Source organism: Neofelis nebulosa, chromosome 8 (assembly GCF_028018385.1).
Source record: "Neofelis nebulosa isolate mNeoNeb1 chromosome 8, mNeoNeb1.pri, whole genome shotgun sequence".
Lineage (NCBI taxonomy): Eukaryota > Metazoa > Chordata > Mammalia > Carnivora > Felidae > Neofelis > Neofelis nebulosa.
Genome location: NC_080789.1, coordinates 63,551,178 through 63,566,314, shown reverse-complemented (window position 1 = coordinate 63,566,314; position 15,137 = coordinate 63,551,178). Strand labels below are relative to the sequence as shown.

At 51.3% G+C, this 15,137-nt stretch overlaps 1 protein-coding gene across 1 annotated transcript; it reads right to left on the bottom strand.

Moving 5' to 3' along the window:
- Window positions 1-273: 273 nt before the first annotated feature.
- Window positions 274-11,112, bottom strand: LOC131519552 (keratin, type II cytoskeletal 75). The gene is made up of 9 exons (XM_058742685.1): window positions 10,502-11,112; window positions 9,772-9,986; window positions 8,588-8,648; window positions 8,137-8,232; window positions 7,126-7,290; window positions 5,115-5,240; window positions 4,752-4,972; window positions 3,370-3,404; window positions 274-982 (listed from the first exon to the last, which is right to left on the bottom strand). The coding sequence occupies exons 1-9, from the start codon at window positions 10,997-10,999 to the stop codon at window positions 744-746; spliced, it is 1,656 nt and encodes a 551-aa protein (XP_058598668.1). The 5' UTR covers window positions 11,000-11,112; the 3' UTR covers window positions 274-743.
- Window positions 11,113-15,137: the final 4,025 nt, after the last annotated feature.

Below are 15,137 nucleotides of genomic sequence, written 5' to 3'. Positions count from 1 at the left end.
TTGGGAGGGGATAGTATCACCTTGAATGACATACAGAGTAGGGAGGATGGACACAGCTTCTGCCCAGGGGCTTGGGCTTCTCAAGGAAGGCATCCCAGCATGAGGCCAGAGGAAGTGGGCAGAAAGACCAGGAAGGAGTCTAGCCAGCAGTTGGTGCTCCCTCCATCCCTCCCATCTCCTGAGTCCAGCATTCTCCATTCTGAGGGAAATGGGGAGGGTCTGATGTGCACTGGGGACTGCATCCCCATTCCAAACAGAGGGCTGGACACCGAACACATTCCACATGCATTTAATAGACACATTCCAGGGAGGGAATGTGTCTCACTCCCAGCAGGCAGCTCATAAGCACCATGAGACAGGTGGGGCTGACAACCTGGCATTGAGATGGCCTGGAAAACACTGACTCCCTAACTCTGCAACTGGAAGGTGGGGAGAAGGAAGGAGGAGCTGAAGCGGGGGAGGTCTCTGCATGATAAGCTGAATATGAATCTTGAAGGAGGGCGGGCAGTGGCACAGGGAGGGGACAGGAGCACTGTGGGGACTGCCAGGAGGGCAGAGGCTGGCTTAAGTTGGGGAATAGGGTTTAGCCAGGGCACCAGGCTTCCTTCCCAGCAGCACGGGCAGGCCTTGTGGAAGGGGAGAAGAAGGAGAAGGACCCAGGTATCCTGTCTACGGGTACAGGCAGGCCAGGTCTGCAAGCAGGCAGGCTTCAGGGCAGGGGTGAGGAAGCGAGGTGGCCGCACTTAATGCTTGTAGCTCTTCCGGCTGGAGGATGTGGTGGAGACAAACTTGACACTGGAGCCACTGCCCCCGAGGCCCCGGCTGCTACTGGCACTGAAGCTGGAGCCACCCAGGCCTGCACCCAAGTTGTGCCCGGTGCTGGTGGTGAAGGAGTAGCCGCTGCCCCCACCTAGACCCAGGCTTCCACCTCCAGTGCTGCTACCACCGCCGTAGCCGCTGGAAACGGTGGAGGTGACCACAGCTGCCAGAGGAGAGGAGACATAGTCAGAATCAAGGGCAGGAGAGAAGACACCTAGGGTGTCAGGGCCTGTGCCCTTAAGTCTGTGGGTGGGGGGTGGGGTGGGGGTGGGGGTGGGGATAGGGTTGTCTGGTCAGGCGGCTGCTTTATTCCCTGCCCACTTGGTGAGATCTCTGTCCTGTGCTCAGCCCGGTTTTCCCTGGGCTGCAATGCCAGGCAGCCTTCCAGTCTGGAATGGCTTCCTGCCTCCCCTCTGCTACTTTGGTGCCTCGCTTCCTTCCAGAACTTAATGGAGATTTCTGTCCTCCAGGCCGCTATCCCATCACACTCACCTGTGGCTCTGTCCCCGTCTCTCTCCGTGGGCCTGGCTCTGGTGTCTCCTTTCCTTCTCAACGGCATGTACATGCCTCCCTTAGTGTCCCCAGCCCCCACACCCTGAATCCCAGAGTGGGGCTGGAGTCATCTTGATAGACTGAGGGACAGATGAGCCACTGGCTGGCCAACTCTGCTCCCATTCTACCCCCAACCTGTCTTTTCCTAACTTTTATAACCACCCAATCACCTTCAATATTCAGTACCCTATCTGGGGCTCTTCAGAAGGGAAACTAAAATAAAAATGGACTCTGCTATAGAATGAGTTGTGTCTTCCAAAAAAATGTGTTGAAATCTTAACCCCCAATGGCTGTGAATGAAACCTTATATGGAAATGGGACCTTGCAGACAGAATCAAGTTAAGAGAAAATCATTAGGGAGGGCCCTACCCCAGTATGACTGGTGTCCTTCTAAGAAGAGGAAAGGCATCCACGTGAAGACAGACACATAGAGAAAGGGTCAGGTGATCACAGAGACAGCAATCAGAATGATGCAGGGCAAGGAACACCAAGAGTTGACAGCCACCTCTGGAAGCTAGGAAGAGGTGAGGAAGGAGTCCCCTCCAAGTGTCAGAGGGAGCAAGGCCTTGTTGACGCCTCCGCTTTGAATTGCTAGTCTCTAGAACCGTGAGACCCTACATTTCTGTTTTAAGCCACCCAGTTTGTGGTACTGTGTTGCAGCCCTAGATAACAAACACTTTCAGGTGCTTTCAAGAGAAAAGAAACTTTAGAGGTTACACCATTCATCCCCAAAACTGGCTTTGGGGGTCTCTGGAGCCACTAGCCAAGGGTATCAGTGAGGGAGGACACCTGGGTAGTTCAGAGGGCTCTGGCTTCTAGAATCATCGGTTACAATAATCAGTGCTTTTGTGAATCCCGCATCAATGAAAACCAAACTCACTCGTACACTGTGAAAGTCATGTCTGTTAGCCTCACGATGCCAGCACTGAGCTCTGTGAATGAGTGTTCTTCACACTGCCGGGCCATTCCAGCTTGCCAACACCCTTCCTTGTTCCTGAGCAGTGGCACCCAAATGCCCTGTGTTATGTGCTCTCGCTACCTTGGAAAACCTTGGTAACCTTCTGTCGTTTATCCTCTGCAGAGCATAACTGAGTGGTAGGGCTTCTCTCTACACTGTTCCGGAAAGGGGCTGCCTTACAGCAAGGACCTTGGACCCAGTGCGAAGGCTCCCTTTGAGGGCCAAGGGCAGACCAGGGTTTCATAAATCCCGTCTGTGCTAAATGCTCATCTCTGAGCTAGACCTGCACCCCCAGCAAGAAAGGTGTGGAATCCCGGGAGGTGGGGGGTGGAAGCTGTGTGTTTTCTAAACCCATGCAGAAGAGTTCCAGCAAACCTCCTATCACCCTCTCTGTGGTGTCTTTCACTTGCAAAGAGGTTAGACTTGGGACATCAAAGATTCTCTCTTAAAAAAAAATTGCAGGGGCGCCTGGGTGGCTCAGTCAGTTAAGTGTCCGACTTCGGCTCAGGTCATGATCTCACGGTCCGTAAGTTCGAGCCCCGCGTCGGGCTCTCTGCTGACAGCTCAGAGCCTGGAGCCTGTTTCAGATTCTGTGTCTCCTTCTCTCTCTGGCCCTCCCCTGTTCATGTTCTGTCTCTCTCTGTCTCAAAAATAAATAAGTATAAAAAAAAATTGCAGGGGCGCCTGAGTGGCTCAGACCGTTAAGTATCTGACTCTTGGTTTCAGCTCAGGTCATTAACTCATGGTTCTGGAGTTCAGCCCCACAGTGGGCTCTCTGATGTCAGTGGGGAGCCCGCTTTGGACCCTCTGTCTTGCTCTCTCCTCCCCTCCCCACCTTGCATGCTCACACACACTTTCTCTTAAAAAAAAAAAGACTCCCAATATGGCTCTCATTTTAAAGAAGTTAAGACCTCAGACCTCAAAATGAACCTGATTCGTGGGCTCTCCTCCAATGCCACATGCACGCCCTCCACCCTCCCACACGATGCCTGTCCCCAACCACATGCACACCAAATGACGTGAGAGGATGTCATACTCACAGATGTTAACTGGAGAAACACCCTCACCACTCAGCCTGGTTGGGAGGAAGGGGGAGAAGGAAGGTTACTATCACGTCCAGCAGCTTGTGGGCATTTGAAACAACATTTCTGCAATTAAGTGCATTCAAGAACCCTTTATTATTTTTATTGCAGAAGTAATGGAGGTTGAAATTATTTAAATACTAGTAGTATTGAAAACAATAATCTAATGAATGAAATAATGTGGAGTTTGAGGTTCTTAGGAGTAAACCCTGTAATCTCAAAGACACATTTTTTTGGTTCAAACTAGGTAGACACCTGGAGAAAATTAAAGCTAATCATACACTAGGGTCAGTTGGAAAGGCAGGGCTTGTTAAGGAACAAGGAGATTTTTCTCTCAACAATGGACTGTTGTCATGCACTGGGCAGTGCTGAAGTGATTATAGGTGTGGAGAAGGGTCTGAGTCATAAACATAACAATAACAATAATCAGCCTATTATTGTAGCAACTAGAGTAATTTTGCTTTACCATGCTAAGGACAGAACTGGCATTCATTCATAAACACATACTTAGAACATTAAAAGGACCTGTTACCTACATTATGCTGTTTAATTCTCTTAGTGACCCCATTAAGTAGGTATTATGATCTCAGTTTGATGGATAGGGAAATGGAAGCACAGAGAAGCTGACAAAGTTGCCCAGTTTTGAAGCCAGACTCATTTGGGTCCAAAGCCGTATCTCCGGCCACTAAACTGATTGATTGCTAAGATTTTCTCAACACTTACTATGTACCATGCATTGTTCCAAGAACTTTATGTGCATTTCCTTGTTTCAACCCTCTGAATAACGTACGAGATAGAAACCATGGTTATCCTCATTTTACAGGTGAGGAATGGAATGGTAAAGTAATCTGCCTTCGGTCACACAGCTGGTAATTGGCAGAGCGCAAAGGTCCCACCGAGCTTTGGGGCTCTGATGGTTTGGCCTCTTTATTCCATCACTGAATAAACTGAGGACCAGGGAAGGGATACTAACTTCCCTAAGGTTATGCAGCTAGTTTGTGGTAGGTCTGTACGCCCAGATCCCGGGACAATTTATTCTCAGCCCAGAGCCTTTCATACCACATATCCAGACCTGTCACATAACCCAAATTCTCCTTTGATAGAATTTGATTACCTAGGACCTGATCAGATCCTAGATTTCTACAGGGTGCCCAAAGCAGTTGTACTTAAAATAATGATTTACTGGCCTGGAAAGAAATTATGCCTGTTTTCTTTTTCTTTCTCATAGTCCAGTTCCACCTGCATTTTGCTCCCTTTTCCAGGAGAGAAGGGGGCCACAGCAACCCGAGCCCCTAGAAATGCTCCGGTAGCTGGAATAGAGCAGGTGCATAGCCCCCCACCTGCATTCCTCGCCCTCCAGCAGCTTGCGGTAGGTGGCGATCTCCACATCCAGGGCCAGCTTCACGTTCATGAGCTCCTGGTACTCCCGCAGCAGCCGGGCCATGTCCTGCTTGGCCTTCTGCAGGGCCTCCTCCAGCTCTACTAGCTTGGCTCGCGCATCCTTGAGGGCCAGCTCTCCACGCTGTTCTGCGTCAGCAATGGCCGTTTGCAGGCTGGAACACTATAAGAAAAGGAGGAAGCCGTGAGCTTTACTGACAGCCCCTGGAGGTGCAGCGCTTCTTGGGCAGGGGTCCTGGAAGCATGGCAGAACGACCCAGGAGAAATGAGTGTGCAAGGAGCTCTTGGCTCTGCCCAAACTCCACCTGCTTCTTGACGCTGTCGATCTCGGCTCTCAGCCTCTGGATCATCCGGTTCATCTCCGAGATCTCTTGCTTGGTGTTGCGGAGATCATCCCCGTGCCGGCCCGCTGTGACCTGCAGCTCCTCGTACTGATGGAATTAGAGCAGACTCAGTCACTGCATTGGACGCCTGGGCTGGGCACTCCCTGTGTGCACAGCCTGGCTCTCAGTGCCACCAGCAGGCCCACCCATTCACTAATCATTCACACATTCCCTCGCTCATTCACTGAGGTGCTACTTCTTAGGCACATCTACTTGCCAGGCATGTGCTAGGCTCTGGGAATATCAAAGACAGCATAATCAGACCCTTGCTTAGAGTTTATTGGGGGAGATAGACCTTAAATAAATTAGCATATTATTGAGTTGATATTTCCAAATTGGGATAAGTTCCCCTTAGGAAGTGAACAGGGGAGTGTAACAAAGGAATCTGACCCAGATATGGAAGTTGTGGGGATGGGCCCAGGGAAGTCCTTCCAAAGATGGAGGTGCTCCGGATGCGTGTTGGAAGATGGGAAGGGGTGACCTAAGTCACAGGCTGGGGAGAAAACATTCCAGACAGGGGAAATAGCCTGTGTGAAGACCCAACAGCAGGAAAGAGCATGGTGAACTGTAGGAGTGGGAAGGTGACTTGGTCACTGTCCTTGGGGCTTTCAGTCAAGGGGCATACATCCAGACCAATGTGACCATGAATTTTGGTAGCCCTCCAGATGTCAGTGCTGGGGGAGCAGGGGTGTGTTGCAGGGAATCCGTGTTGGATGGAGCCGGGCTGGGGGGCACAGTTCTGAAGACTTTGCAACAAAATCCCGCATCTGAGGGAGCTCTCCATCTGGTGGTGCATATCCAGGATGCAGTCATTTAGGAGAAACAAACGCCCCCTATCTCTTGCCCACACCTTTACCAAGGAAGAAGAGTCCCTGCTGGAAGGAAGATCTGTCTGGCTTTGAAAGCGCTGAGTGGCCCAGCTGCTCTGTTTCTAGATATACACAGTTAAAGGGAACAACAGGCCCCGCCCCCAAAGAGCATTGTTCACTGTAAATCAGCTACTATGAATTTCAGCTTAAGCGCATCCCACCTCCACTCACTGTCTGTCTCTGCCTCCACTCTGTGCACACGTGGCACCTGACACCCTCTTCCTTCCTTCCTACCACGTTGCAGGGATAGGGGCTAAGGCAGTGCACTGAGCGTGGCAAAAGATGGAATGCCACATGCAAGTGAGCTCCTGAGTCTGAAAGGGGTCTGGATTTGTCAGGGAGCTGATCTCATGGATTGGACTATCCAGTCTCCCACACCCTCCAAAGCCAAACCTTCTTCTGGCCATCTGTGACTTTGGACAGTAGCTCTCCATGGTCATCCCCACACCCCTCTTCCTGATACAACCTTTCTTGCTTGGCTAACTGCCCATTTCTGCCTTCTAGCCCCACAGGACTGCTTATTCAGCCTTAAATACCATCTCCGTCCTTGGTAAGCTATTGTCCCTGGATGCTTCCAAATGGACTGAAGACCCACCTCTTCTTGGAGGCTTTTTATTAACATGGTCTTTTCCCTTTCTTGACGCCCCCCTTCCATTTACTTCATGGTCTCTCACACCAAAAGTAAACTGTTTGCAGTTTATTTAGTTACAACTCTGTAACCCTACTTGACATACATGTGTCGAATGAATAAGCCATTTAGAAATAGCTTTATGACTATTTCTTGGTTGTTTCGGAGTCTCACCCAGCCCCAACGAAATCATAAGTGACGTGGGGACGATGGCTGTCCTGAGCACTCAACATTGCCTGACCACATATTAATGTGTATGGTTGGGTTTCCATACGCATTTCAAGTTGACTTTGCATAGCACCAGACACATCTGCCATGTTGAAATGAACAGAAATGCTCATGTATTTCCCGAGGTTTGTGGCTAATAGTTACATGCTTATTTGGGGCTTCTGATAATACTAGTCCCAGAACCTATCATAGAGGTGCCCACACTCACCTTGGTCTGGTACCAGGACTCAGCCTCGGCCCGGCTGCGGTTGGCAATGTCCTCATACTGAGCCTTGACCTCAGCGATGATGCTGTCCAGGTCAAGGCTGCGGTTGTTGTCCATGGACAGGACCACAGATGTGTCACTGACCTGGGTCTGCATCTGGGACAGCTCCTGCAGAGCCAGTAAACTCAGCGTCACCAAGGCATGAAAAGGAGGGATCTTGAAATCACACAATTGACTACCCATCTAGGTCAAGAATCCTTTCTTTGGCATCCTTGGCAGGGATTCTTCCAACCCTTCCCTGGGCACTCACAGCTATTTATGGACTCCTATGCCAATTGCTGAGAAGTTTCTGGGTCACAGATCAGTGTGATGGGGGTGTGTCCCCCAGCATAGCTTCCCAAGACCCCTACCTGTGTGTTTTCCTTGGACATGAAGGGTGGCTCAGTGTTCTCTGGTCCAAATTATACTAAGCTGAATATGACATGTTGATTGATATGCCAGCATAAAATGTTTTTTTAGGATAGAGTGAGGTTTAGGACCCTGTTGCCCCCCATACAATGTGACTTCATCACTCTCTACTTCTCTCTCCCCTTTAAAGACCCAGGTCTCTGCCTTCACAGTGGCAGTGCTGAGAATGAGGCATCTTCAGAGGGCAAGAAGCACCCTGACCAATGAGCTGAGGGGCAGTTGGCATTTTTGAACTTTTTTGGGAGGGGAGAGGGAGAGGTGGTCTTAATTCTGTGGGAATGATACCCAGGGACTTGGGATTCGAGAATTGGCACTCCCTCCTTGCTATGCTATGGGGTGGAGGTTTGAAGCCTTGGAGCTGGAGTAGGGTTTAAGGTGGCAAGATTTCAAGCAGTTCTCCCAGGTCCCCATGATCACCCCAGCCCCATCTTAGAGTATCTGGGCAAGATGCTGGGTGGAGTCCCTATATAGATAACATTGTCTGCAGCATCTTTTTCTTTCCAGGCTCCAGACCTAGGAGGGACAAAAACATTTGCAGGCTCTTACCGCCTCAAAGAGCATCCGTAAGAAGTTGATCTCATCTGTCAGAGAATTGACCTTGGCCTCCAGTTCCACCTTGTTCATGTAGGCTGAGTCCACGTCCTAGAACAACAGCACAGGATCCTTCTCTGACACCACAGCCCCAAGAAGTGAGTCCAGAAGAAGTTGGACGGACTCCTCCCTGGCCCTTCCGGGTTGGATTTTAGCAAACTCTGAGTCTGGGGTTTGGGGTTGGGGTGGGCGACTGCAGAGAATGGGAGCTTGAGTTCCCTGAGCTCACAGAAACCCAAGCAGGGTCAGTGGGACCATAAATACAGAGGGAGCCTTTTGGCAGGTTTGAGCTCTCCAGATACTGTCAAGGGTTATGGGACATTTCTTGGGAGTCCCAAGGGTTGAGTCACCCCACACTCCAAGATTCAGTTTCGAATCTTCTCCTTTGAGAGACTTTTCCACCTACCTTCTTCAGGGCCACAAACTCATTCTCAGCAGTGGTGCGCTTGTTAATTTCATCCTCGTACCTGTAAGCACAGAGAAGAGGAGGCGTGATGTTGAGCAAGTGTTCGGTTGAATTCTTCCAGGCTGAAATCTTTCCCTTGCTTCTGGTGTAGCAAGAGTTCAGAGACCTCAAAGACTTTCCAGCTCTTCCACTGACCTGTGTGTGACTTCGGGTGATTCACTTAACCTCTATTTCTCCTTCTATAAAAGGGGAAATCATTTCTTCTGCCAGAAGTTTTTTTTTCTTCTTTCTTTTGTAAGACTAGAAGGTGAGCATGGAACTTATAGGAACAGAAATGTGTACTTATGCAACTCCATCGTCTTAGAGATGCACAATTCCAATATTTAAAAAAAATTTGTGGGGTAGGGGTGCCTGAGTGGCTTAGTCAGTTGAGCATCTGACTCTTGATTTCAGTTCAGATCATGATCCCAGGGTTGTGGGATGGAGCCCCGCGTCGGGCTTAAGATTCTCTCTCCTCTCTCCCTTTGCCCCCTCCCCTGCTTTTTCTCTCTCTGAAAGAAAAAAAGTTAATTTTATGAGGTAAAATTTGTCTGTTCAGGAAACTTCTGGAAGATTCTGATGAATCTTCACCAAACCTCAGAGCAGCTGTGTAAGTAGTATGCTTTTAGTAAGTAGAGTAGTAGCTCCACCTCGGAAGCCAAGGGTAAGCCAGCTAAAGGGTTAGGGAGGATCATCCCTTTTTGTTGGATACCTCAAGTACTGCAGCCTGGATGATGGCCAGTGAACTTTTGCCTCCCCCAGGAGGATTGCCTTGTTTACACTCAAAAGCGTTTGCCCTGGAAATGCACCATTTCAATAGTAGAGCCCACATCCAGCAGAACTAAAGAATATGCTGGCTGTGAAATAGTATTATGCTTTCCAGAGTAGCAATGTTGTGTTTGATGATGCACACATCCCTTTGAGGTCATGTGGACAGATTAAAATAGACTTCTTGTTAATAGTGATGCATGAGATGGGAGTCCATTTGTTATCCCACACCATGCTGTCTTCATCTCACAGGATATTGACTGCAGGTTCCAAATCACCCTGCTGGCACTGGCATTGGCTCCTTTGCACCCAGCTGGTCCTTATAAAAAGGAGCCCTGGGATGACTGTGTGTGACCAGGAGCCCATCTCCCACTTACCTGACTTTGAAATCTTCCACAATATCCTGCATATTCCTCAGCTCAGCGTCCAGCCTGCCCCTCTCAGTGGTGACGCTGTCCAGCTGCCGGCGGAGGTCATTGATGTAGGCCTCAAAGAAGGGCTCCAGGTTCTGCCTCACCGTCTTGGAGCCCTGCTCTTGGAGGAGCTCCCACTTGGTCTCCAAGACCTTGTTCTGCTGCTCCAGGAACCGCACCTGCAGGGAGGGAGCAGGAAATCTTGAGAAACTGGGGAGGCAGAGCCAGACCCTCCAGTTAATAAGGGAGAGAAGAAAAATATGCTTTTTACCTGATACCCATCTGTCAGCTATATAATTGACATCTCCAAATGGAAATGAGAGAGCCCTTGAAGCTACCCCCACAGTTCTCTGGGGCTTCCATAGAACTGGTGTGCTCAGCTCAGAGGTCTCTTTGGGGAGACTCTACTCTTGGGTTGAGGGTCTGGACAACACTTGCTCTGGGTTAGGTTAGTTTGCTCAGTGGAAACTTCATGTGGAGAACAAGTTAACTCTTCCTTCAGAGTTGGCTGAACCAGCCAGATGGCTCCCAGGGAGGATGAGGGAAATTTCCACAAAGACCTGTGGGGTGATCTGGCCCCACTCGCAAGGGACCTGTCCTGCGGACGGCTCTTCCATAGGGTGTGCTGGTGGGGGCCTGTCCAAGAGTTCCTGCTACCCAGACCCAATGGCACAGATGCAGTCCCCCGCCTCACCTTGTCGATGAAGGAGGCGAACTTGTTGTTGAGGGTCTTGATCTGCTCCCGCTCCTCTTTTCGCACCCGCTGGATGGAGGGGTCGATTTGTAGGTTGAGGGGAGTCAGGAGGCTCTGGTTGACGGTGACCTCTTGGATGCCTCCAGGGGGGCAGACGGGGAAGCCCGAGGCCCCATAGCCTCCTCCGGCTCCGCCCCCATTGCCAAATCCACTGGCGACCCCAAACCCGCTGCCGGCCCTGCCGCCAAAGCCACTCCGGAAGCTGCCGCCGCACCCCCCGATGGAGACCCGCCTGGTGCCCCCCAGGTTGTAGAGGCTGCGGCTCCCGAAGCCTGCCCCAGCGCTGCTCATTCTTCCCAGCCCCGTGCTGCCTCCCGTGGAGCGGGCCACGGAGATGGAGCTGAAGCGGGAGCGGCCGGTGGCAGGGGTGGTGGCCGAGGCTGTGCTGAAACCCCTGCGGCTGCCGGTCTGGAAGGTGATGCTGGACTGCCTGGACATGGTGGCTGAGCGAGGCTGGCAACGACAGCTCCCGACACAGGTGCGCGTGAAGGGGGATGGAAGAGACCGGGCATCTGGGGCTCCCCCGGCCGCCCGGGCTTTTATGGGTCTCGGGGAGGGGCGGGCACTGCTGATGGAGGCCTCTGATGGCATCCCCCAGGCATTCGCCAACCCTGAGCTCACCCTCAGCGCCCCTCGGAAACGCCGGCAAGGCCACTGGTTGGTTCCCTGGCATCCCTCCCCCACGTGGAAACTGCTTTCCAGTCGCAACTTGATCAGCAGACGAATGAGAGGCACGCTAATTGCTTTCAGTCATGTCCTAATCATGCATCTCCTAATGGGCTTTAAAAACACCACCTCATTTCTAAACCGCTTTCTTAGGCCTGGGACCCACTCCCTCCTGTGCAAACATTGTGTGTCAAAACAAGTGACTGCGATTCCCCTTCCCCGTTTCCCAGGCCTTCTTCCTTGGCCCGGTGTCCTGTTCCTGGGTGTTTCCTCGGGAATTACTGCCTGTGCCCCCTCCAGCAGCTGGCCTTCCAGGTCCTGAAAGGCCCGCTGCACATATCTTTCTTGGGAAAGCACCCGGTTTTGATTGCCCCTTTCTTTTCCTCAGAAGCTGCCCTCTCCATTGTGCAGGTCACACCTGACCTTCTGGAGCAGGAGCTTGTGCGTGCACGCACACGTACGTCCTGTCTGTTCCACTATGGTGCTCTGGGGAACAGACCCTCTGTCTGCTGGGAAAGGTTGTGGGTGGACCGAGATAGGTTTGAATCCTGGCCCGCCACTTACTAGTTGTGACACCCTGGGCCAGTCACGAACCTCCTCCGAGCCTCAGTGCTGGTGTCTGTGAAGTGGGGTCTGTGATGAGGATTCATGTGTGAAAACAGCTTCTGCAAGGCCTAGGGGCATGCAAATGCTGAGTGAATGCTTGTGAGTCTTCTCTCCCTCTGGGACCATCAAGCACAGATGAGAGGAGAGCCCATCCCATGGCAATTCTGGTGGGGATTCAAAAGGAACACAATATACATTCTTTTTCTTTAGTAACAGGCCCGTGGTCCTGCTGGGAAGACAGAACTGAAGCACATTAATGTATAAAAAGGTGCTTTTTCAATAAAGGTGTTTATAAAGCTCTACCCCCCCCCCCCAGCTCTGTCTGAGGCTGCCTTATTCCAGAAGCCTCCCAGACTGGCCCCTGCTCCCTGGCACTCAATCTTCACCAAAAGAGCTCCAGTGGTTGCAGCGTGGAGGGGGCCCAAGACACCTGTGTTGTTTCCCCTGTTCATCTTGTTGACCGAGCTGCACCTCCCTGTCAGTCTAAACCAATAGGAAGTTTCCAAGCTCCTTATCTCCTCCTTTCCTGTGCCTCATCTCCCTGCCTCTACCGCAGGGGGAAGCCAGACAGAGAAACTGTTGGATTTTCTTTGATCTTGCTGGCTTCTTGCTACTTGAAGTGGTTTTGAGAGATAGCACAGCAAGAGAGGAACCGAAATGCATTCAGTCTGCTTGAAACTGAGCCCCTGAATGGTAAATCGAGCAGAACCTGTGGTGCCTAGCTATGGAGAAGCAGATCCAGATTCCATGATCTTCCCACACAAGTGTCCTTCCAGAGACACGCATGGGATGATGGCTTGGCAGACTCTCACCTGCCTGGAATGGCAGCTTGGCACTTGGAGCGGTGGCTCTCTGTTCTCTGAGCTATTTCCTCCTTGGGGCTGAGGCGGGAGGGGTGGGGGGGAGGCTCGCCTCCATCGAGAGATTGTTTGAGAGTCTCAGTTTCCACAGGGAACCTATGAATCATAGCTTTTGTTGATACAGGGCAAGAGGAGCATAGGCGCTCTCTCACCTGGTTGCCAGTGTGCCTAGGTCCCAGCCGGGTGGTGCACGCATCTGGGGCGGAAAAAATAATTGTCTTTGTTTTCTGTATTCATTGCATGATAATTTTTCTCCCAGAGAAGAGGCATTTGTTTCCTGACCTGTGCTGAGTAAGCCCTTCAGAGCTAGAGCTTTCCATGGAACAAAGGCCGGTGGAGGGTCAGGGCTTAGGGAGTGCCTAGCCCATGCCCATGGGAACGGGTCCCACCACCGCTTTTTCCCATCACGCTTCCTGTGTGGGAGCTGACTCCTATCTGCCTTCCTTCCTGGATCATTCCTTTCTTCCCCATGCTCTCTCCTGGGAGCCCTATTCCCAGGCATTGCCCTCACATTTTGTTTCCATTTGCCTCTCATCCAGGGCTGCCCACTTCTTTCTCTTCCTCCTCTCTCTAATTTTTCTACTCGGACTGTTGTTTCCAGAGCTGGACTGTCTCGCTCACTGACTTTGGTGACATAGAAGGAAATGGATAAGTCTTTCACTTCTCTTCCTGGTTCACTCCCTTGTCTATGACCTTTGACCTTCAGTGTGACATTTTTCCCCAGTGAACAACATTGACATGAATACCTAGGACACCCCGGACTCCCTGACGGCCTGCGTCACCATCCCCTTTAAAGCCTCAGAACTTGAGACTATTAATACCTTCTTCTTTCCTTTCTGCCAAGGGAAGTTTTCTGTTTCGATTTTCACTTCGTTTATAATTCCACCCAAAACTCACCCCCAAGAAGGCTTCTCAGATAAACTGCACCCAAGTACTGACCCCTTTATGCCTGTTTCCTGAGACCTTCTGTGCTTGGCTTGCAAGTCAGTGTATTTTTCCACTGCTATGGTTTTCTGGTGATCTGGGGGCTGGTTTACCTCTGAGGGTTAAGGGTATTTTTCTTTCTCCCCAACTTGCCTCCTAACACCCTAAATGGAGTGTGGCAGAAGTTCACCCAAGCAAGGTTGTCTAGTTTTTTTATTTTTATTTTTATTTTTTAAAGTTTATTTTGAAAGAGAGGGGTGGGGGGGGGGGCGGTAGAGAGAATCCCAAGCAGGCTCCACTCTGTCAGCACAGAGTCCGACACAGGGCTTGATCTCATGACCATGAGACTATGACCTGAGCCGAAATCAAGAGTCAGACGCTGAACTGCCCAGGCTCCCCTAGGTTCTCTAGTTTAGAGAAGAGCTACATATTTGTCTCTGTTCTGTGATTCTCCAGGGTCTCTCCAACTCAATGTTACTGGGTCTGTCCGGAGGAATTTTCTTGAAGTTTTGGGGAGTGCTGGATCAAGAGCTATGGTGTGTGCTCTGGTGCCCCAGGTTGGGAGGCCAAACTCTTTGATTTCCCTGTTCCCTGCCCATCCTGCTCAGGGTAGTCTCTCCCATCCCCTGGGTGACACGGAGGCCCTTGGCTGTGGTGAATTTCAAGGAGACTGGGCTGGGGTGGCAACCTGGGCTGTGGAGTTGGGTAGAGAAGGAGAGGAAGACATGGAGGCACGCCTCCCAAGGCCAAAGGAGTGGGGAGAGGGGCACCCCAAGGAGCTTTGGCTTCCAACCAGGCCAAGGTCAGAGAAGGGCAGGCTGCATGGGGACAGAGAGGATTAAGTCATTCCTTAGGGCAGACTGTTTTGATGCACAGAGCCAAGTCCCTGCGTACAGTATCAGAGGACCCAGGCCCCAAGCCACCCAGCCCCATGGCTCAATACACTGGGATGGACCACTCCCACTATCTTGGGGAGTCCCACCTTTAGTTAATGACTATTTATTAGTCCCTACCACGTGCTAGATGCTCCCTGTACCTACTACGTGCCGGATGCATGGGAAGTACATCAGTGAACAAAGCAGGCACAATCGCTTCTTCCTGGAGTATACACTGAGGCAGAGAGGGGAGCTGAGGCTGCAGGGGCAGTCATAGGTGGGTCTGCCAGTTACAGCCCCCAGGGGCTGAGAGGAGAAAAGATAATTCTGTTGTCGCAGTGCCTGAGACAAAGCAAGCAGGAACACTTTCCCACCTTAGCTATTCATGCATGCCAGGACAGCTGACTTCCTTCATGTTTGGTACCTCTAAGAGGCACCACCTGACCTGCCTCTAAGGGGGTCAGACCCTCCACCCCACGGCTCCCTTTGCTCCTGCATTCAGTGGCAATAACTGCTCTCCAAAGGGCACTGCATGTGGCAGTCAATCTTAAGAAATCACCAAGATTCATGACTTGGGACATCCACTTGGGACAAAACCTCATTTGACCTGCTCCCTTCTGCCAACATAACCAGGCTGTGGTTTGA

Excerpts from the sequence above, each read along its gene's own strand:
- LOC131519552 (XM_058742685.1), bottom strand. The coding sequence starts at position 10,999 with ATGTCCAGGCAGTCCAGCATCACCTTCCAGACCGGCAGCCGCAGGGGT. Across the intron at positions 9,987-10,501 it reads TCGCCTCCTTCATCGACAAG|GTGCGGTTCCTGGAGCAGCA; the intron begins GTGAGGCGGGGG and ends CCCTCCCTGCAG. Across the intron at positions 5,241-7,125 it reads AGTCCTGGTACCAGACCAAG|TACGAGGAGCTGCAGGTCAC; the intron begins GTGAGTGTGGGC and ends TAATTCCATCAG.